The sequence below is a fragment of the Brienomyrus brachyistius genome, chromosome 13 (assembly GCF_023856365.1).
Source record: "Brienomyrus brachyistius isolate T26 chromosome 13, BBRACH_0.4, whole genome shotgun sequence".
Classification (NCBI taxonomy): domain Eukaryota; kingdom Metazoa; phylum Chordata; class Actinopteri; order Osteoglossiformes; family Mormyridae; genus Brienomyrus; species Brienomyrus brachyistius.
This window is the reverse complement of record NC_064545.1, coordinates 11,925,384-11,948,818: the sequence shown is the minus strand read 5'-3', so window position 1 is coordinate 11,948,818 and position 23,435 is coordinate 11,925,384. Positions and strand designations below refer to the sequence as shown.

Genomic DNA, 23,435 nt, shown 5'->3' with positions numbered 1-23,435 from the left:
CAGAGCCTTCGTGATGCCTTCGAGTCTTCACAGTGCCTCTGAGTATTTATGATGCCTTCGGGCCTTCACAGTGCCTCCGAGCCTTCATGATGCCTTCAGGCCTTCACAGTGCCTCCGAGCCTTCATGATGCCTTCACAGTGCCTCCGAGCCTTCATGATGCCTTCACAGTGCCTCCAAGCCTTAATGGTGCCTTCACAGTGCCTCCAAGCCTTAATGGTGCCTTCACAGTGCCTCCAAGCCTTAATGGTGCCTTCACAGTGCCTCCAAGCCTTAATGGTGCCTTCACAGTGCCTCCGAGCCTTTATGGTGCCTTCGGGCCTTCACAGTGCCTCCGAGCCTTCATGATGCCTTCACAGTGCCTCCGAGCCTTCATGATGCCTTCACAGTGCCTCCGAGCCTTTATGGTGCCTTCAGGCCACCACGATGCCTCCTTCAGCGCTCCGAAGTGTCACGTCGCTCTATGGATGGCGAATTACATTATGAATTTTTTTTTCCCATTTCGGCTTCCATTCAGGTCTGACCACAGGTTCTGCAAACATTCTCTTCCAGAGATGGGGCACAGTGAGCCAATGGTCAATGAGAGATGTCAATTTGAATGTACCACTTAGAACTGTTTTAGGGAGGTGTCCGAGCAGGATTGGTGGGGGGGGTGGGGGCAGATGGAAGGCAGGAAACAGAAAGTTACAAAGAAACACCCCAGAAGCCAGTGGCCGGGGGACAGATGAGCACGATGGTCATGACACTGATTGAGAGTCAGAGAAGATGCAACAGGCTTTTTGAAGGAGCAAACTTATCATAACTGTTATTTATTATGAGAAATAAACTCTGTAATTCTCAATTTCCCACAACGGAGAACAGAGATAAATAAAGTCTCATTAGAAAAAGGCCACATAGATCACAATATATATAATATATATTTTACAGTTACTTTTTTTACATAAACATATTTACATGTTTTACCCATTTTCTTTACAAAATTCAGCATGAATAATGTACCTTTAATACTAACAAATTTCAGTATAAACACCTATTCTGGACTTTCCAGAGAAGCAGGGGCCATATTATAGTGCATCTTGTTTTTTTAGCATAAGGCTACATAGTTTCTGTATTATGATAAAAAAAAACATAAATATGTAATCCAGTAGTCCTAAATTCACTTGCAGAATTTCAGTTCCTTTTTTCCAGGAAAGCTTCAACAGACGTTGTACAAATAGACGACCAGCCTGGAAAGATCAATCAGAATAGCTGAACAGAATTAATGCAGACTTATTTAGTATTAATAAAGGATGAGTATTCATTTGAAATGTAATCCCTATATTTAAAGTTTTATAGAGAAGATAAAAGGCCACAGGCTACTGTAACATTAATGAGGAAAACATGCATATGTGTTGATATATGCATACACCACAGACCCTTAAATCCAGTCCTTACTAACGATTCGTATTAAAAAGATTTTTCCTTAAAGCGAGACGCCATATGTCCATTTGAGTATTGCAACAGTGCATTCTAGTGGTAGCTGTGTGACATAACAATCTGAAATTTTGGCAAACAACAGCTTAAGTCATACGAAGAGCCACATTTCAGTTTGTTAACAGTGTAGAGGGGAAAAAGCCACTTTCCAGCCACAGACTGGCCAAATACGAAAATACCAAGTGTACTGAGGAAATTGGTTTTAATTAATTAATTCCAGGCCAAGTCGCTATCATAGTTTAAAAGCGGATTTGAAAAAGTTGTAGGCTTAAATGAAATTTAGTTTTTAATTGAAAAGAAAAAGCAGGCTAGTCAGCATTTTAAGCTAATGCTAAAGTGTTCCGGTTAGCTGATACGCCGAAACGCAGGTGTTTCTATTGGGCTGAAATGTTTCCTAAACGAGACTAAAAGCACGATATTCAAATGGAGACACAGATGCAGGCTGCTCTCTGCGCCAGACACAAATCACACTCTACAGTAGCTTGACTTGTTTTTCACAAACGGCTGTCGTTCCAGGTGGAATGTTTTAAAAATTTCAACCACATGTTGTGCCCCTTGGTTCCTCCCAGTGGCGAGTTTTGACATTGCAAGACCGATTGCGCATGTGATATCAGTGTCAGGAAGCAAATAAGCATTTTTTTTTTTTAAAAGAGGTTCATTTAAACATGATTGTTTTAAAAACACTATGATATGATAGTCCTTCTGCTCCAGCCAGATTCATTATTGTCTTTCTTCTTCAGTGAATCTTTTTGTGAGCAAATTTAAATTACGAAAGAAACATTTTAAAGTGTATAGTGGGAGTTATGCTGCGAGCTCCAAAGTACTCCCAGTACACTGCACTTCCCCTGATAGCTTCAGTGTGGCTCCCCCCGAAGGCCAGTGAATCTGTCCATTGTATTGGGGAGAGAGCAGCTTCGCCTGTCCTACCCATCTAGCTCCTTGTTGGTCCAACTGCCTCTCCACCTCTCAGACACCAGGCTCCTGACAAAAGACCCAGCCCTTCTACAGACCCTGCCATTGGCTGACATTCCCCATTAACACCACCCCTCAACCCCTCCCCCCTTTTATCATCAGTAATGCACATCTGGTAATTAATCCTGCTAACTCCTGCCTCTTATTCCCACAACTCTGCTGGACCAAGATGGAAAAACTAAACCGATGAGCACGAGTTTTGGGGTATGGAAAACGTGGGCTTATGGAATGCAACTGAAGGCAACCTCCTGCAAAAGGTTTATCTTTTCAAAGAACTTGTAATATTCTGTTCTAGATGCTGGGAAACACACAGCTCTAGGAGCGCAGAGAGGAACCGAAACGGCCTGCTGAAAAATCGTCAATTTTTACTGTTAAACCCCAGTTTTCAACCTGAACAGGCCCAGTGCTGTTTGACGGCTGCGTTTCGGAAGGTACATGTGCCTCTTGATTGTGTTTCTGCAGTCCATTGCACTTGTCGAGTTCATAGAGAAGTCAGAGGTCAGCCCTCTGGGTGCCTGGCCCCCGCAGACGAACCGTGGCACCCACTCTGGGCTGTAGGGGAAGCTGTCCATGAGATCGGTTTAGCCTTACTCCCCGGCAGCAGGTCATCATGGGATATCGGTGAGCGGCAGTGGAGACTCAGCAGAAGTAGATTTCTCCATCCACGTGGGGCTCCTGGGTGAGCAGAGGCTCTGCGGAGGACAGCAGTGGATACTCTGTTATCATAGTGGATGTTAACATGCTGTCATTAATCATCACGAACGCTGCTTCACTCAGTCAGACGTCAGGCTCACGGACGGCCAGAGTCTCGCCGTACCTCCTGGCTGCGAGAGCTGCTCTTTGACCTTCTTCTTCTTCTTCTCCTTCTTCTCCTTGGTCTTTGCCAGCTGCAGCAGGCGGCCCGTAAGCTGAGGCTGTGCCTCAGGTGCCTGCGCCTTGTGGCTGGAGTTCAGGGCGAAGGGGTTCAGGCTCCTCCCCTTCCGCTTGGAGCCCATCCGCATCATCATGGAGTCCTTGCCTGGGGATGAGGACAGCTCGCAGTCCCCGGGGTCCCTGTCCAGGCTGGGGCTCTGGAGTTTCAGGGAGTCCTCGGAGGTGCTGGATGGGGTGCGCTCCTTCCTCTGCTCCTGCAGAGATGTGGGCAGCCGTTAGAGGGGGGGCAGTCCAGCGTGTTTAGGACCTCGGTCTGGCTTTATTGGTCTCGTTAGAAGTTCAGTATCTGTGATATATGCAGTATTGGACATTTCAGGTCCAGAATGAAACCAACCACTTAATAACTCTGTTCTCTTGACTTTTTATGCTCAAATGGTTGGATGAAACAAAATCTTGGCCTGGATTTTTACTTTCTGGACAAGAAATGGCTACTTCTACATATATTTCATAATGCAGTTCTCCATAAAAAAAATATTACATGCTGAATTATGACCATGTACATGTAACAATCTCACAAAAGAAAAAGCAAAGTAATTCCATTTTCCTCTGTCTACTGACAGCATTTGATATCTAATCGACCAATGAAAAGATTTTTATGAAGTCATCTATTTGCCTAGTATCACCACTGGATGTCAGAAGTGTCCATCAAAACTGTGTGTCTCCCATCCTCTGACTGTTTGTGTAGTTAGCTACGAGAGTATCTTCTGATCCCCAATCCGGTGAGTGTGTGTCCCGATATATATAGCTAATTAAGCGTCCACCCACCCAATATCAACCTATCAGTGTGTGATATCATCAGCCTGCGAAGTTCAGGCCTCCAGGTCTCTCACCTGCTCTATCTTCTCCATCTCCATGCGCTCCCTATCCAGCTTTCTCTGAGCGTCCCGGAGCCTCTCCAGGTCCCGCTGGTACTCCTCCTTACGCTCGAGCAGCTCCCGGCGAGACTCCTCCAGCTCGCGCTCCTGCCGGCCTGCCTCCTCCTCCTGCACCTGCAGGCTGGCTTCACGCTCGGCCAGCTCCTGCTCCCGCATCTTCCACTGACGCTCGCGCCGGCGGCGCTCCTCGGCATGCGCGGCCTGCTGCTTCTGCAGCTCGGCTGCCTCCTGTCTCTGCTTCTCCAGGCTACGCTGCTTCTCCTGCTCCAGGAGCGAGCTGGGCCGAGAAGGGACTCTCACAGCGGGGGGGCGCTCGCTCAGGGCCTGCCGCTGGTCCTCAATGAGTGTGTCTTGCTGGACCACCACGGCCTGGCCGACACACAGGAACAAAGTCAGACAGATAGAAACATGCACAGACAGCCAGACTGAGACATGCACAGACAGCCAGACTGAGACATGCACAGACAGACAGACAGACAGACAGACAGAGAGAGAGAAACGCACAGACAGAGAGACACGCACAGGCAGAGAGACACGCACAGACAGCCAGACTGAGACATGCACATACAGAGACATGCACATACAACCAGACAGAGAAACACGCACATATATACAGAGAGACATGCACAGGCAGAGCCAGACAGAGAGATACAGATATGCACAGAAAGAGAGGCAGACACGCACAAACAGATAGAAACACGCACAGAGAGATGCAGAGATGCACAGACATACAGACAGAGAAACACACAGACACACATAGAGAGATATTCACATACAATCAGTCAGACAGACAGACAAACACAGACACACAGAGAGACAGACAGAAGGTCGAAGACAATGTGACACTCTGCAGGCACTCTAATCAAAGCTTATACACTTAAAATTTTCATGCTCCCAAAACACAAATGTATTAAAAGACTAATTTCGTCTTAAATATTAAAATAAATGTCACAGGCTTTTTACTGCTTGTTCTATGCTGTTTTTATCTGCTGAAATGTCTTAATAGTGAGCTTGAGTTTTGGACTTTGATTCACATTAACGATTTTAGGGTGCCACGGTGGTTAGCACTGCTGCCGCACACCTCTAGGGTCAGGGTTCGAATCCTCCCCCCTGCTGTGTCCCTAAATACAGGGCATTCACACGTGGAGGGCCAGGGGAGATCAGGCCGAGCTCCCCCTCAGGAACGTGCTGGGGCCCATGTGCAATGATCAGCGTTGAGCCCAGACCATCAGACCTTAACTTCTGTCCTGTAAGGTTCCTTATCCAGAGCAGCCAAAGGCACATGCATCACAGGCAGGTTTACCAGAGACGGAGCCTTTTTTGGCTTGTCCTGCATGCAGTCTATGTACCTGCCTTTCTCTGATCTCACACATTCCATGCTAAAGCCTTACGGTCCCCCACAGAATGACACATTCACCATAAACATCGTTCCTGTCATCTGGCCCCTCTAGCTGCACCCAATCTCTCTTCCCATGAAACTTTGGTGCTATTAAATTGATGATGGTGAAAATTATTAGCTACTGACCGAAGGTAAAGCAGAAAGCTAATAGTGTGGATGAAGACCCCAGGGATCATTACACTGTAACATACCTGTAACGTGTTCAACAGCTCATGAATTCTGGTCACGCTGTGAAGGACCTGGAGTGGGATGATACAGGTTGGCCAACTGGTTACTTTCAGTTGAAATAGACTAAGTATGGTCATGTGACTCTCAGGGCCAGGCCCATGACGTAGGGCTGTCTGTCTATGTGCCTGTCCCACCACACATAATAGAAACTTAACCAGACTAATAATGCCATTATTGTGTGGGCGGGTGTACACCCTACCTCGCTGTTCTTCTTTAGTATGAGAGCCAGGCTGATATCCCCCCCCTGCAGAAAACAAGCACAATTCCAAGGTTCGGTCTGCTGGGAGGGTCAGACCCTGTGTGTGTGTCTGTATGGATCAGGGTAGTAATGTAATGCGCAGTGATCACACAATGTTAGATGATTATTAATTAACCCCTTGTTGCTCTAACCATGCACCTTCTTTCCCTCCCTTTATGAACATTCGGGCTCCGTCGCCACTCCACACTGTCCCCGGAAAGTGATTTAAAACACAGGACCATAGACCACAGCCAGTGCCTATGCAGCCTCCTACCTTTTTGAGGACACCGTCAGACTCTGTCCTGCGTAGCTCTGCAGAGTCCTCACCCGGGTCCCCGTCTAGAGTAAAACGGCACAGTGGTTACTGGCACATTAATATCACACCAATGTGCTAGAGGGCGACCGGGGGGGGGGGGGGGGGGGTTGGCTCTCACGTTTGGAAGCCATCTGATGGCTGTCAAAGCCGCTGAAGGTCTCTGCCCTGCGAGGTAGACATGAAAGTCCTCCACCGCCACTAAGGTCAACATTCAGCAGAGACTGCAGCCTCTCCACTGAAAAACAGACACACACCGTGTCAGCATGCTAACAGCTAGCTGTGCAGCCCACAGAGAGTCTCTTACAGATTGCTGTTAGACTGTGGTTTAGTGAGTCCTCCTTTAAAGATACTGAACTACTTCATGGGACAAATTATTTACTGTAAATATAAAACTGTGCAGCTTTTTCGATTAAGTCCCTCCGCATCTGGATATATTCTACCTGTCTTAAAAAAACATGAGCGAGAGACAGTATAGGCAAAATTATGTCGAGTGGTCTATAACACAGAACTCTGCCACTCCTCCGTGATTGGCTATGCTTCTGGCCACACCCACCTTCCTTCAGGGTGTCCTGCATGATGTGATCCCCTTTGAGTGAGTCATCTGCACCGGTGTGGAACATCGCTGCGGCCCTGGTGGGGTTCTCATCATTTTTGCTGCAGTTGCACAAGTCCCTGAACACCTTCACCTTCTCTTCCAGCAGCGCTATGATCTGCTCGTCCGTCTTTTTCAGCAGGTCTGAAGGGGACAGCAGACACGTCACTCAAGGACTCCAGGTGGTGATACTTAAAAAGGCCGCTACTCTGGGGGCAGGGAGTGGGCGGTAAACGAACCTCTCATTTCCTTGGCCTTGGTTTCCAGTTGCCTTCTGTCCTCCTCATTCTCACTCGGAATCCCTTCGTCTTCATCCTTCCCCCTGCATCACATCATCAAAAACCTAAAGTTAGCATGTAGCATCACCACCAGTCGCAACCAAATACAACCCATTAACCCATTAGGGGAGATAGGGATCCTCTACATAAAGAATGCATATTCATAAAACGGAGGAACTTGAAAATATCCAAATATCACTGCAATGAATCCTCCTTGAGAGTAAGCACTCAAATAAATACCCATTTCTACAGCTAATGTATGACTAAGTGCACTCTTAAACCCTGTAAAGCACTTCTAACAAGCAATAGTATTTAATCCCTTAGTTACTGAAATAAACCATTACAGAGATATATGCTAATAACATCCACGCTCCCTTAGTAAAATGTTCCGTCAGGGTTCAACACTACAGTTATTTTGATAATCAGATAGGCTGAAGAGCCGCTTGTTTACACAGCCAGGAGAAAAGTGCCCCCCCCACACGTACACAGAGTGCATGGCTTCCTGTATGAAGTGCATCCAGGTGTTCCTCTCCTCTTTGGAGTTGGCGTGCACCTCTACCATCTCGGGCTGCTCAATGCCGGCTGTGATGACGAAGAAGGCTCGCTCCTCGTTGGCCACCTCACGGACAATGAGCTTCTGCAGCGAGATCACCGTGGAGCGCTGGTCCTGGGGGGTCACAACAAGCTGAGGCTGAGAACCTAAACATACCAGACACCGGCAACTCCTCCAAATCATTAAAAAGGTCTCAAATATCAATATTTTATTTTAAGGGCCTCCTTAAAGTGTGTTGAGAGAACATAAGGCTTTTACTCTGCCTACGCAGCTACATGCAGATGCACGGCCCCGCATGCCCTGGGTGTAACCGTTCTCCAGCAGGTGTGCCTGTTACAAAACACTGCCCTCGTTCTGCCCAGGTCTTCGCAGGCCCCTTGGAGGAGGCTCAGTTGACCAAACTCATGGCCGGGTTCCTTATTTGGGGGAAAAGTTTGGGCAAAAATAAAATAGGAGGTGGGGGATGGGGAGCAAAAAAGGAAGAAGGAAGTAGCTCTGCCTGCTAATGCCGTGGCCCAATACAAGCCACAGCCCACAGAAAAACACGGGTGTGAATCCTTATTTGGGAAAGAGAACCAAAACTAAGTGTCATTCAGGACGAGAGAGTCCGGAAAGTGCTAACAAAACAATCTTACCAGTAGAGCGAATATGTATTTCTGGTCCTTTTCTTGCAGGAAGACCAAGACGTCAGAGAGGAGCAGGGCGAGGACGTCTGAAGGGAGAGGTTAGGGAAGGTTAAGGAGACGCTCCAGGGCCCAGGAATGGGGGAGGACGTGCCGAGGGCCGGCGCTCACCCTTGAGGCGACCGGCCGAAGTCTTGAGCTGCAACGGCCCGTCGCGGAGAAGGCTGCGGCCTCGCACCAGGTCCTCACGTGCGAACATCTGGCCGCTCTTCATGCGAGTAATGGAGCGCCCGTCCACGCGCCCGTGCACCTCCTGCAGCCGCCGTTTGCGCTCGTGCTTGTGCACCTTGCCGTCGACGGCAGCAATCACCTCCTTCACCAGCCGCAGCGCCTCCTCCACCTCCTTGTGGTCTTCTTCGCTCTCTGGAGGGCAATGCATCAGTGGGGGAGGGAGGGGGGGGGTCATCAGTGTACAGGCCTTAGGTGGGCACACACGCGGGTTCTTTAACCAATAAATCACATTTATAGATAATTAAAGTGACTTGCAGAACTAATCAGATAATTAACTTAGATAATTCGACATATTTAACGAATAACGACTAAATCCACCAATTAAGTCATAGGAATAGGTTGGCATGAAAATCAAAGTAATGCAAAGATTGAATCTAACACCACGCTGGATAAAATCAGAGCCGGCTCACTGAAGTCTGCTGCAAGACTGTTACAAACGGACTCTCTACAGACGTAAATCCTACCTGTGCCTATGGAGAATATGCCATTAGGGCATCTTCTGGACAAAAAACTCCCTACAAACAAGAGTGCGTGTCCCTCGGCTCATCGAGGAGAGCCTCACCTTTGGTGTGCTGCAGAATTCTTTGCAGCAGCACTGGGTACTTGGTTATTCGTTGCGTCACCAGTAAAATGCATTCTGGGATGCTAAGCCGTCGAACGATGGTGCTGCTCATCTTTTTCTGAAAGAAACAGCCACATCCGCTTAAGAAGGAGAAAGGACAATGGGGAGGGGGGGGGGGGGGAGACGCACCATATATTGGTTTGTGGGATGATACTTATGAGGTTCAACTAAAAATCAAGTTAATACATCATATTATGTTTAGCAGAAGGCTATTGTTCGGGAACAGAATGAGATGGCGATTGTGATCACCTTAATGAACGCCTGGAAGCGTTTATCTTTGGCCAGAAGCCCCTTGTAAAAGTTCACCCCCTCGCTGTGCCGGCTGCAGAACTTGCCGTAAACTTTCTTCATGTGCTCTGCGTTTTTCCCAGCAAACTGGGGGGGGTTGTATAGAGGTTAACGTGAGCCGTTTGTTAGCAGACCAAACTGCTTCCATGCATCTGGGTCCAGCAGACGCCTTCAGGTTACCTCACCTGATCCAGCAGGATGTCCCCGACCTTGTGGATGAGGAAGCCGCCCTCCCTGCCCTCCTTCTGCGACTTCCGCTTCCTCTCCAGCAGCCGCCCCAGGAGCTGCGTGTGGAGCTCCAGCAGGTCCTCCATCGCTGGGAAGATCTTCTCCACCATCTGTGTCGCCAGCAACACCTCCTTCTGCAGCCCCTTTCCATACACTTCAGCCATGATCTTCAGCGTCCGCAAGTGGTGCATCTCAGTCTGGACCAGCTCTGTGAGACCGGGGTGGACGTTGAACACCGGTGCCATAAGCATCTAGCTGCATTGGTGACACTTCACTGTACAGTGCATTCAGGAAATACTCAGACCTTATCATGTTTCATTTATTTTACCCATAAACCTAAACCCAATACTCCATGATAACAATACAAAAAAAAAGGTTTTAGATTTGTTTTTGCTAAATATTTTTCTTAATATAAAAAACTAAAACATCGCACTGACACATGTACTCAGACCCTTCACTGCAGCATCTTTGGCAGCCATGACAGCCGCCAGTTTTCTTACGAATGAGGTGCCAAGCTATGCACACCTGGATTTGGGGACTTCCTCCCATTCAGCTCTGCAGATTCTCTCACGCTCTATCAGGTTGGGTGACTGTCAATGCACAGCTACTCTCAGGTCTCCCTACAGATGTCCCATTGGGTTTAAGTCTGTCCGTTGGCCGGGCCACACTATGACATTCACTCATTAAGCACACCTGCATTGCCTTCCTAATGTGCTTAGGGTTATTGTCCTGTTGGAAGGTAACCCTTTAGCCCAGCCTGAGGAGCAGGTTTTCATTAAGGATATCTCTATACTTTGCTCTGGTCAACTTTCCCTTGACCCTGACTTGTCTCCCAGTCCCTGACTCCCAGAGCATGATGCTGTCACCACCATGCTTCACCACTAGGATGGTATCGCGCAGGTGCCCGATTTCCTTTGACCCTCTCAGAGCAGCAGCTGCCCACAGCAGACCACTTACCGTAGATGACATCCTGTCTCTTGATGACGTCCTTCTTCAGGTGCTTTAGATACTTCTTATCTACAGTGAAGCTCCAAGAATCGGCCTCCAGCTCCTTGGCGTCAGCCTCGAACTCGCCCAGGAGCTGGCTGTCCATCATCTCCGTGCCTGACACGAACAGTGAGACGGTTACCAGGGAAACATCTTCCATGTCACCCCCACTGCTACTCAGAAAGGAGATCCCTGGTAATAAAGAGATAACACTTTAATTGACACTGCACAAATAATATAGCATTATACATTGCCTGGCAAAAAAAACGGTCACCACCTAGATTTAACTAAGCAAACAGGTAAGAGCCTTTAATTTGAAAAGTCGTGCAGTGGTTAATATGTTTCAGCTGGCGACAAGATAATTAAGCTTAACTTGTGCAGTGAGTAGCTTCTGATTTCTTAAACAACCATGTTGGGAGACATATCCTATAGCTGTAAAGATGTTAAACTGTATCAAAAGGGTCAAATTATTGCCCAGTATCAAGCAAAGAAAACAATGGAAGGAAATTGCTGAACTACTAAAATTGTGTTAAGATTGGTCCCACGCATTATTAAAACCTGGGAGGATAGTGGTGAACCATCACCTGAATGAACGTGATCGCAGGTCACTAAAACGTTTGGCGAAATCAAACTGTCAAATAAAATCAACAGCAGAACTCACTGCTATGTCTAATATTGAAGTAAGAGCTTTTCCCACAAGCACTATGTGAAGAGAACTTGAGGTATTGAGACTAGCTGCGTAGCCTAAATAAAACCACTTATCAGTGAGGCTTATTGGGAAAAAGGCTTCAGTTTGCTAGAGAGCATAAATACTGGACAATGGAAGAAGGTCATGTGATCCGATGAGTCCAGATTGACCCTGTTCCAGAGTGATGGGTGCATCGGGTTAGAAGAGAGGCGGATGACGTGATGCACTCGTCATGCCCAGTGCCTACCGTACAAGCCTGTGGGGGCAGTGCTACTGTACGATATGAGGTTGCTTCAGTTGGTCTAGGTTCAGCATCATTATGTGCCCAAAGAATGAGGTCAGCTGACTACCTGAATATACCGAATGATCAGTTTTTGCCATCAATGATTTTGTTTCTTCCCTGAAGGCACCGGTTCAGGGAGCATGAGACACCATGGCCATACATGGATTCGTCGCCACAGAGCCCAGACCTTAACCCCACTGAGAATCTCTGGGATATGCTGGAAAAGGCTTAACAAATAACAAATCACAGAAGTGAAATACTGATGTCAAGTTTGTTCATCATGACGCATCATGACGCATCTTTTATCTCAAGAAGTTACTATAATTGTTCATGATCTGTTCATAATTTGTATTTCAGAAGTAAACGAATTATTGCGAAATATTTCTGGCCACTCAAGTAAAGTGCTACCATTAATGGGCCACTAGTTGACCATCTTAATAATGAGCATCTCTGAGAAACAAAATGCCCCTTTAATTCCCCTCAAACATACACTGTAATTAACTTAAAGGGCTGTATTAAAATATTTAACGAAGCTACAACTAATTTGCTTCTTTATTGTGCTTTATTCATCCTTGTCTAGTCCGTGCCTTATGGAAAAGGGTGACTCTGGGGTGACTCTCCCACTACTCACCCTCATCTGCCAGTGACTCCATGGACTCGTTGACCTTGCTGGTCTTGTGCAGTGAGTCGGTGGACTGGGACAGGTAGCGCTGTACTTTTAGGGGCATGTCGTCCAGCACGGGGCTACATCAGCAAGGACGCAGTCAGTGAGTCAATGTGAGGTCATAGAGAGGGCGTGTGCAAAAAGGGGGGGGTGGGGGGTGGGTGGAGGGGTTCACCTTGGGATGTTGCTAATGGAGACGCTCTTGGACAGGTTGCTGGTGTGAAAGGGCATAATGGAGACAGGCCGGCGGGGGGCCACCCCCATACTGGCATCTTCGGGGATCAAGATGGCCGAGCGAGGTCGCTCCCGCACCGGCGTGGCTACACGGTTATACGTGGGGGACACACAGGTCAGGCAGCCATGGAAAAGCAGCCATAAAGTAGAAAATCTAATTAAGAAACAACCTACTTTTCTGCCTCATAGTGACGGTTTGGACCGGGGCTGCATCTAGTACTGTGCATTGCTGTTTCTGCAGCTGAAAAAAAAAGAAAAAAACAATATAAGTTTTCTTTTACACATTACGCCACTTCACAGATCATTCCTAATGTATGCAATAAACAAGATTTACACAGAAAATTCCCACTGACAAATATCTGACATGCCTCCGTACACCTCCCTATGCATGGAAAGTCGTGTGAAGGGGCCTGAAACCTGTCCCAGTAAGCATAGGGCACAAGGCAGGGGTACAGCCAGGATGGGATGTCAGTCCAGGGTACGGCATTTACACACACACACACACACACACACACACACACACACACACACACACGCAGGGTATACCTATCCTTATGGGGCCCACTCATTCACTTCTATGGGAAAAATGCTAACACTAACTATGCCAACTTTAACCCCCACCCTGCCGTAACCATAAGTAACCAAGTAAAATACAAGAGTTTTTGAATTTTTAGTTTTTTCATAGCAGTCACAGATTTTTATAAAATAGAGTTTTCCCTTATGGGGACCAAGAAGCCGGTCCCCATAAGGGAAAAAAAATAACGGATATTTATTACGTTATGGGGGACATTGTGTCCCCGTAAGGATAGGTATACCTGCTCACACACACACACACACGCACACACACACACACACACACACACACACACACACACACACGCACACACAAGCTGCTAGGGGCCTCACTCACCTTCATTTTGACCTTGGTGCAGGTGGGGAGACTCTCCCTGCAGCCCTTGTGTACATGAGCAGTACAGTCTGAAACACACAGAGACACACAGGCACCCGAATCAGAGAAGGCGAGGGACAAAAACCCGAGGCCCGCGGGGCTCTGGCCCACGACTGGCGGAGGCGAGCACCAAAGTGTGTGTTCACAGACAATCCATTTATAATTGACTAAAAATACAAGTGGGGAATTATAACCCGTCAGTTTCGAGAAAGACAGATCTGCTTCCTGGTTACCCGACTGCTCAAACATTCAAATACTCAAAATAAATAAATAAATAAAATGAACAGACACTACGTATAAAATGTGCTACCATTACGCTAAATTTATGCATCACCTTCACACTTACGAGACAATACATATTTAAGTCCTGCTTTCAAGTGATCTACCATCTCCCAGGGCAGCAGTATGGGAAACAGATGACACTCTGACCCCAGACAACTTCGCTCTTTCTAGTTCTGCAAACATCAGCAAGAGTCACAAGCACATAAACAGGAAATTAAGTGCCTGGATCTGGGGTGTGAAGTCATTCTGCCCAAAAGATACTACATTATCGGCCATTTCCATTTCAATTTAATACTTATTAAAATATGTACAAGTGCGTCAGTGACACAACAGCTGAAAATACTCCATTGTGAAGAAGCACGAACATAAAGGGCACAACGCGGTTTGGATTCTCAGGGGTTGCAGGCCGCTCACACACTGGGGTGAGTGAGAAGTGGCTAAAAATAGACAAACATTAAGCACTTCGTCATCCTGAGAGGAAAAAAACGGAGCCTATAGACATATGCAGACGAGCTGTAGACGGGGCAAATGTGGGTGTGGGCAGACACCTCCACGGAAACTGCGGCGCAGAAAAACAAGTCGGAGGGCCGGGCCGGTCAGCATTTTCCTGGGCGGGGCAGGTGGGCGGAGAGGCAGTGGATCCTGAGGACCGGGGCAGGCTGCTGACAGATAGGGAACTGCATGCTGTATGTAGGCGGCGAACAGAGGGTGTAAGAGAACTGATCTATTCCAGATGGAGGGGGGCAGGGGGGGGAGGTGATGCAACACAGAGCAACACGGAGGAGCCGGGCAGCGGTCCACTGCTCCGAGGGACCCACCTCAGCCACGGCCCCCAAGCCGCCTGTGCTGGTCGGGGAGGGGGTGGGGTGGGGTGGGCTCTCACATTTTAAGAGACGCCCAGGGCAAGCGGAGCCTTTCCCCAGCTGTGTGCCGAGTGCACAAATGGCAGAGCTGGCCCTTCAGTGTACAGGCAAGATGGAAGCCAATGACAGGGAGAGAACATGACGCTTCAGGGGAAGCAGGGGGCTCCCCTTCACACTGCCAGTGGGATTTAACTGCAGCATTCAGCAGACTCATGTGTCTTTGGGTGGGAGAGCGCCCCCTTCACACTGCCAGCGGGATTTAACTGCAGCATTCAGCAGACTCATGTGGCTTTGGGTGGGAGAGCGCCCCCTTCACACCGTCACTGGGATTTAACTGCAGCATTCAGCAGAATCATGTGGCTTTGGGTGGGAGAGCGCCCCCTTCACACCGTCACTGGGATTTAACTGCAGCATTCAGCAGAATTATGTGGCTTTGGGTGGGAGAGCGCCCCCTTCACACCGTCACTGGGATTTAACTGCAGCATTCAGCAGAATCATGTGGCTTTGGGTGGGAGAGCGCCCCCTTCACACCGTCACTGGGATTTAACTGCAGCATTCAGCAGAATAATGTGGCTTTGGGCGGGAGAGCGCCCCCTTCACACTGCCAGCGGGACTTAACTGCAGCATTCAGCAGACTCATGCATCTTTGGGCGGGAGAGCGCCCCCTTCACACCACCAGTGGGATTTAACTGCAGCATTCAGCAGAATTATGTGGCTTTGGGTGGGAGAGCGCCCCCTTCACACCGTCACTGGGATTTAACTGCAGCATTCAGCAGAATCATGTGTCTTTGGGTGGGAGAGCGCCCCCTTCACACCGTCACTGGGATTTAACTGCAGCATTCAGCAGAATCACGTGTATTTTGGCGGGAGAGTGCCCCCTTCACACCGTCACTGGGATTTAACTGCAGCATTCAGCAGAATCACGTGTATTTTGGCGGGAGAGTGCCCCCTTTACACTGGCAGTAGGATTTAACTGCAGCATTCAGCAGAATCATGTGTCTTTGGGTGGGAGAGCGCCCCCTTCACACTGCCAGTGGGATTTAACTGCAGCATTCAGCAGAATCATGCGTCTTTGGGCGGGAGAGCGCCCCCTTCACATTGCCAGTGGGATTTAACTGCAGCATTCAGCAGAATCATGTGGCTTTGGGCGGGAGAGTGCCCCCTTTACACTGGCAGTGGGATTTAACTGCAGCATTCAGCAGAATCATGTGTCTTTGGGTGGGAGAGCGCCCCCTTCACACCGCCAGTGGGATTTAACTGCAGCATTCAGCAGAATCATGCGTCTTTGGGCGGGAGAGCGCCCCCTTCACACTGCCAGTGGGATTTAACTGCAGCATTCAGCAGAATCATGTGGCTTTGGGTGGGAGAGTGCCCCCTTCACACTGCCAGTGGGATTTAACTGCAGAATTCAGCAGAATCATGTGTCTTTGGGTGGGAGAGCGCCCCCTTCACACCGCCAGTGGGATTTAACTGCAGCATTCAGCAGAATCATGTCAGAATCATCTCCTCCTAATGTCAGCTGTTTAACCTACAGCTTCTGGAATTTGTATAGCACTGGATGAGAATCTTCTGAGGAACCTGCTCTATTCTGTTGCCTAGAACCATCCAACCTTCTCAGCCTTATTTATTAATCTGCATTAGCCAGATGCACACATCACGCTGACAATCCAGCCATCTTCCCGCTACTTATCCCGGTCCCCGGCTGGGGTGTACCTTGGAGGGGATTAGGGTGCCTTAAGGTGACTAGCATGGCGATAGACTGACTCATCTTTGCTGTGACTGTTGGTCACTCGAGGTTCTGAGATGGACAGCAGGCCTGTCCTGAGGCAGCCAAGGCCAGACCCATGACTCAGACCTAGGGAGAGGCCAGCCCACTCACCCCAAGGCAGGGCTCCATGCAGACACATGCTATAATTACACCTTTCCGGCACATTCTCTTACCACCCTCAGGCTGGCGACACTGCCACACACTGCAAACGGGGCCAGACCTACCCTTATGCAGTGCGCAGCAGTTTGCACCAAAGCATTTAACACTGACTGGATACTGAACACCGAATGGTGTAAATTTACCCTCTCCACCTTCAACCTTCAAAAAAACTCGGAAATCTCCCATTTTTGGTGTGAATTTCAATTGAGCAATATAAAACTAATGATATAATTAACCCATCATTACTCATTATCGTCCATTGCTTGTTCAGTATTGAGACAGTCCCAGCCCCTACCATTCAGCTAACGGGACACCCATAACGCTTGAGCCCCCACTCCATGCAGCACTTCTGTGCTAGCTGGGATGCTAACATTGCTACACAGGGTGAAGTCACTCTTCCTCTTTCCCCGTTGCTAGGCGCTGCCGGAGTCTTGTGAAACGCTCACAGGCTTCCTCAGGCTGCAGACGCCTACTTCATCTCACAGTTTACGATCTATTTCCTGTTCCACAAACCATTTCTTAACCCCTCCCCCCCCTCGCTCAACCCCGAAAACCCTAAAAACGATCTTCATAAAGTACAGCAAAACAGAGATATACATGGTCTAATATGGAAAAGTCTAGCATTAGCATTTGAGGTTAATGAAAAGATCCATCCCAATTGAGGAGAAAAATGTTCTTCCCTCCTCTGAACAGGACGACGAGAGCAGACCACACGGAGATCTACGCTCGTTGCAGCAAGAGAGAGAAAAAGAAAAAAATTTAAAAAATTAAGAAAAAGAGAAGCATTTACTGGAAGCGAACATTCGCTGATCTTTACAGAGAACTTCAACGCACAGCCCTCAGCACAGAAACCCGTCTAGTAGGAAAGAGTGCAGAGTGCAATGGTCTTACTGGAACAGGAGAACGCATCCTTCATGCCAATGGGCTTGCTGCACTGGTGGCACTGGGCGAAGGGCGAGGTGACTGTGCTGAAGAGGTGCCCGTTGAGTGTCTTTTTCTCCTTTTCCTTGACCTCCTTGTCTTTCTCCTTGTTTTTGTCCTTGTCCTTCTCCTGTAAGGGAGGGGGAGGGGGTGGGGGGGGTCAGACTTAGCTCTGAAAGCAGCCTATCAGCCTTAACCTGTATCTCCATCTCCAAACACTCTACACTAGGAAAAACGCAAATGGACATACGGGGAACTTCCATGAGGAATCGCCATACGAACTACGGACTGCGATGATCTGCGGAAGCTGCACCTGACGTCACTCCAAAGAACCACTAATGGGCCGCTGGCCCACATTGGTGACGAGCCCACAGACCTGAAGTGCTCGCGGCTTGTGGCACTCAAATCGCATCTCATAATCAGATCTCATGACAAGGTCACACCGAAAAGTGACAGCGGCCAGCGGCATACCATCCCAAAAGGAAACAGCTGGTTTTAAAGGGGGCTCAGTCGGAATTTTCCCCCCACATTGCGTGTGAAACCTAGAATCTGGAGTAAAAATTGAATTAAGGGATTACATAAGGCTGGCATCGTTATAATCACCTGTTTCTCATTAAACCCCGGTTAAATTGTTCTTTGAGGTCTGAATTACAAACAAATCTACAAATACAGGCACTCATATTAAGCTCTGTATTATTTATATATCAATTTATTTCCCACTCAATGGTTTCCCCACCTTCTTAGGTGGTTTACAATTAATGTTGCTGGTTTCGTTCCCATGGTGCCCTGGGCTATCCCACTTTCCTCAGTACAGGACACAGTTCATTTACATCAAGATCAGTTGACAGCAACTGACAGAAGCTCATTATGCCTGTAGCAAGTTTTAGGCTAATGAGGGCAAGCCGAATCAACGCTGAACTCCAAAGACGGGAACCGCGCGTAAAGCAGAGCACATAAAGGCGAAGACAACTCTGCTTCTTGCATGAAACAGGAAGTTTACAGGCTGCCATTGGGAGAGGCAGACTAAAAATGAGAAAGAACCGAGAAGGAGGAGGAGCAGAAAAAGCAAGACGAAGAGCACATATCTGCGATGAACGCGGGGGAAATGCCGGCAACGACCCTTACCCCCCCGGCCTGGCGGTGACCCCCTACCTCTGACTCCCTGACTGCCCTCAGCTTCAAGGAGCCGCCCTGCCACTCAAAGAGGCGTCTGTTAAACATGACGGCAGAACAGGCAGCCACCAGCCACCCGCTCTGGATACACACTGCCTCTCAGGAGCCCCAGAGCCGCGGGGAGGAAGTGAGGTAAGGGCAGATGGGAACGCTGCCTCTGGGTCCGCGTAATGACTCGGGGAAGTCTTAAAGACGTAGGACCCAACATGGCTCTGCCCACTTCAACACTAGATACTAGCTAAACTATTTCGTAAAACCTCTACTTATTAAAAATATCATACAAGTTCTATACAATGCAAGTGTCCTGCGAAAATAAGCTACACCCATTCAAACTGGAAATCACAATGCACTCAAGTTGTACAAGTAAACAATAATAAAAATTCTCGATAGGAGAACATTATCCGCAAAGCATCAGGCGTCAGCAAAATTACTTTGACAAAATCGAACTTCTAACCAGGTCTATCCGAGATAGCATCTGCTGTGTAACCGCTGACTGCTGTGTGACTGACTCCATAACACAACCACCCTTAGATACAGTTACACCCTGACTGATATCAGAAGCCCACATCAGTAGGAAAAACTGGGACTTGAAATTAAAGGTCATCTTGCAGGAGGGCCGTGGTGTTTTTTTTACCTGGGGGAATGGAGGGACACAAATTACGGGGGCCTGGCTTTCCTGCTGAACTTCCCCCAACCCAAAGAGATGAGGCGATTACTGTGCTATCATATGGTTCATTTCCCCCCATTACTTGGCCTGGGTGAGGGGGCTTCTACTGCTGTACCAGTGTTACAATTAGTGTGTCTCAGTGCAGGCAGGAAAGGTTCATGTAGATTCTGTCACCCCTCATGTCAGCCGTAGGTAAGGTGTTATTATACATTTAATGAGGCTTTTTAGTAGTAACACAAAAGCGGTTAAAAAAAAACATCAAGAAAATATTTGGCAGAAAAAAGAAGAAAGGCACTGAAAAATGAAGCATGTCATCTTGAAAGCTTCCTCTTGAGAAGCCCCAAGGGCGCATTCACCATACCCACGTGTGAAACGGCCCGCAGTTAATGTACCCATACCTGTCAGACGGCCTGTGCCAAAGCCGCACTCACCATACCCACGTGTGAAACGGCCCGCAGTTACTGTACCCATACCTGTCAGACGGCCTGTGCCAAAGCCGCACTCACCATACCCACGTGTGAAACGGCCCGCAGTTAATATACCCATACCTGTCAGACGGCCTGTGCCAAAGCCGCACTCACCATACCCACGTGTGAAACGGCCCGCAGTTAATATACCCATACCTGTCAGACGGCCTGTGCCAAAGCCGCACTCACCATACCCACGTGTGAAACGGCCCGCAGTTAATATACCCATACCTGTCAGACGGCCTGTGCCAAAGCCGCACTCACCATACCCACGTGTGAAACGGCCCGTAGTTACTGTACCCATACCTGTCAGACGGCCTGTGCCAAAGCCGCACTCACCATACCCACGTGTGAAACGGCCCGCAGTTAATGTACCCATACCTGTCAGACGGCCTGTGCCAAAGCCACACTCACCATACCCACGTGTGAAACGGCCCGCAGTTAATGTACCCATACCTGTCAGACGGCCTGTGCCAAAGCCGCACTCACCATACCCACGTGTGAAACGGCCCGCAGTTAATATACCCATACCTGTCAGACGGCCTGTGCCAAAGCCGCACTCACCATACCCACGTGTGAAACGGCCCGCAGTTAATATACCCATACCTGTCAGACGGCCTGTGCCAAAGCCACACTCACCATACCCACGTGTGAAACGGCCCACAGTTAATGTACCCATACCTGTCAGACGGCCTGTGCCAAAGCCGCACTCACCATACCCACGTGTGAAACGGCCCGCAGTTAATGTACCCATACCTGTCAGACGGCCTGTGCCAAAGCCGCACTCACCATACCCACGTGTGAAACGGCCCGCAGTTACTGTACCCATACCTGTCAGACGGCCTGTGCCAAAGCCGCACTCACCATACCCACGTGTGAAACGGCCCGCAGTTACTGTACCCATACCTGTCAGACGGCCTGTGCCAAAGCCGCACTCACCATACCCACGTGTCAGACGGCCCGTACCAAAGCCGCCCTCGCCGTACCAACCTGTGTAAGACAGCCTGTGCCAAAGCCACACTCACCATACCTACGTGTCAGACGGCCCGTACCAAGTCCGCAGTTACTGTACCCATACCTGTCAGACGGCCTGTGCCAAAGCCGCACTCGCCGTACCAACCTGTGTAAGACGGCCTGTGCCAAAGCCACACTCGCCGTATCCACCTGTGTCAGACGGCCTGTGCCAAAGCCACACTCGCCGTATCCACCTGTGTCAGACGGCCTGTGCCAAAGCCGCACTCTCCGTACCCTCCTGTGTCAGATGGCCTGTGCCAAAGCCGCACTCGCCGTATCCACCTGTGTCAGACGGCCTGTGCCAGTCGCACTCGCCGTATCCACCTGTGTCAGACAGCCTGTGCCAAAGCCGCCCTCGCCGTATCCACCTGTGTCAGACGGCCTGTGCCAAAGCCACACTTGCCGTATCCACCTGTGTCAGACAGCCTGTGCCAAAGCCGCCCTCGCCGTATCCACCTGTGTCAGACGGCCTGTGCCAAAACCGCACTCACCTTACTCTTCCTGTACATCTTGCTCTTGAGGTAGCTGAAGGTGCGGCTCACTTTGGTCCCACTCTTGCCTTCAGTATAACTCCTCAGTGGGCCAGGGTCCTCCTCGGAAATACTGCCAGGAGAAGTGGGGGGGGGGGGGGGGGGTCACTAAATGTGGGAGGAGAGGACATTGCACACAGGTAGAGTGAATGAGGAATCACATGGCTGACCTGTTCGAAAAAGAGCCCAGAGTCCGGGATGAAGACCTCATGCCTGCAGAAAGAACAAAGAAGCTGTTATCTCGCTGTTATCTAGCAAAACAATTCCTACAAAGGAAGGGATCACAACAACACAAACTAACAACTGAGCCAGCCTGGTGACAATCTGCTAACATAGCTAACAACCGAGCCGGTCTGCAGACGTCTGCTAACACAGCTAACGACCATGACGACCCAAGACATCCACAAACACAGCTAACGACTGAGCTGGTCCACTAACACCCGCCAACACGGCTACGGACTGAGCCAGCCTGCTAACATCCACTAGCACAGCTAATGACTGAGCTGGCCCGCTGACATCTATTAACACAGCTAAGAACCAAGCTGGCCTAGAGATATCTGCTAACATAGCTAAGGACTGAGCCTACCTGCAAATATTTGCTAATACAGCTAAGGACCAAGCAGGCCTGCCAACATTAGCTAAGAAAGCTAACGACCGAGCCGGCCTCCTGACATCCACTAACATTGCTAATGACAGAGCTGCTCTGCCAAAATTCACTAACACAGCTAATCACACCTTCATATACACGTTTTAGTTGTATAAGGTAAACACCTTGTGACATGTAACGGTAATTACCCAAAACTAGACCTCAGCTGTCTATTAGTACACTCCCAGGGTAAGACCCCAGATTTAGCTTCCACACACAGGGGAAACACAGGCAGGCCTTATTTATTTATATCAGCATATTAATGTTTACAGGGGAGGGAATTGAGAACAGCATGGGAAACACGTAGGCAGTGAGGACCTCGGCTAGAAAAATCAATGAAGAAAAAAAAATCCTTGAACCTTCATCTCCTCTTACAAACTTAGCAGTTTCACAGATTTTATTCAAATGCTGCAGGATGACAAAGGCATCGGCAAACCTTAAAGCATCTGGGAATTTTCTTTCAAAAAAAAGAGCAAAACATATCATTCAATCAGTAACTGTTCACATGCAGAGCAACCAAAAGACGAGAACCTGAAGGTTGTCCTTGACATGACTGAAATACTGACAAAGACAAGATCTACATCTGCTACTTATCAAAAGTAGCTCGTCACTGAGGGGGTTCTGCACCTGGTTACAGGAGGTTCTGCACCTGGTTACAGGAGGTTCTGCACCTGGTTACAGGAGGTTCTGCACCTGGTTACAGGAGGTTCTGCACCTGGTTACAGGAGGTTCTGCACCTGGTTACAGGGGGTTCTGCACCTGGTTACAGGAGGTTCTGCACCTGGTTACAGGAGGTTCTGCACCTGGTTACAGGAGGTTCTGCACCTGGTTACAGGTCTGTGTTTTCTCTGTGAGCGTGAAAAAACCAGCCACAACTTTGACGGTGTTTAAATTAAACCGGATATGACTTTTGTTCTGAGAAATCAGAAAACTACCCACTGCACCTTAAGCAAGATCATAAAAAATACTACTTGAGAAAAAGAACATGAGTCACTCTAGACTTTAGTTTACATCCAGCTTTGAGAAACATGTTTTGTTTGACATGGAAAGAAAACAAAGTCTAGATGCATCAAAAAAAAACAAACAAACAAAAAAACAAAAGCTCATAGTTTAGCAGAATTTCAAAAAATCTGGTCTCGGGGGCCGATAAATTCAACAGAAAACGAGCAAAGACATCGCGGATGCAAAGACATGGGAAATATGGACAACTTAAAAAGCAACCGGACTGTGTGG

General features: G+C 48.7%; 1 protein-coding gene across 4 annotated transcripts in view; it reads right to left on the bottom strand.

Moving 5' to 3' along the window:
* Positions 1 to 786: 786 nt before the first annotated feature.
* Positions 787 to 23,435, bottom strand: part of LOC125706350 (A-kinase anchor protein 13-like) — an 83,001-nt gene continuing 60,352 nt past the window's right edge. For all 4 annotated transcript variants that reach the window (XM_048973015.1, XM_048973016.1, XM_048973017.1 and 1 more), the window contains 23 exons: positions 21,727 to 21,769; positions 21,518 to 21,629; positions 17,676 to 17,835; positions 13,674 to 13,741; positions 12,938 to 13,004; positions 12,705 to 12,849; positions 12,497 to 12,609; positions 10,865 to 11,011; positions 9,865 to 10,115; positions 9,641 to 9,766; positions 9,332 to 9,449; positions 8,650 to 8,901; positions 8,491 to 8,567; positions 7,788 to 7,969; positions 7,264 to 7,346; positions 6,986 to 7,168; positions 6,551 to 6,667; positions 6,391 to 6,455; positions 6,078 to 6,122; positions 5,842 to 5,889; positions 4,207 to 4,620; positions 3,261 to 3,570; positions 787 to 3,135 (listed from right to left, as the gene is read on the bottom strand). In XM_048973015.1, coding sequence (XP_048828972.1) covers positions 3,083 to 3,135; positions 3,261 to 3,570; positions 4,207 to 4,620; positions 5,842 to 5,889; positions 6,078 to 6,122; positions 6,391 to 6,455; positions 6,551 to 6,667; positions 6,986 to 7,168; positions 7,264 to 7,346; positions 7,788 to 7,969; positions 8,491 to 8,567; positions 8,650 to 8,901; positions 9,332 to 9,449; positions 9,641 to 9,766; positions 9,865 to 10,115; positions 10,865 to 11,011; positions 12,497 to 12,609; positions 12,705 to 12,849; positions 12,938 to 13,004; positions 13,674 to 13,741; positions 17,676 to 17,835; positions 21,518 to 21,629; positions 21,727 to 21,769 — 3,179 coding nt within the window. In that variant the 3' untranslated portion in view covers positions 787 to 3,082. The remainder of the gene's footprint in view (positions 3,136 to 3,260; positions 3,571 to 4,206; positions 4,621 to 5,841; positions 5,890 to 6,077; positions 6,123 to 6,390; positions 6,456 to 6,550; positions 6,668 to 6,985; positions 7,169 to 7,263; positions 7,347 to 7,787; positions 7,970 to 8,490; positions 8,568 to 8,649; positions 8,902 to 9,331; positions 9,450 to 9,640; positions 9,767 to 9,864; positions 10,116 to 10,864; positions 11,012 to 12,496; positions 12,610 to 12,704; positions 12,850 to 12,937; positions 13,005 to 13,673; positions 13,742 to 17,675; positions 17,836 to 21,517; positions 21,630 to 21,726; positions 21,770 to 23,435) is intronic.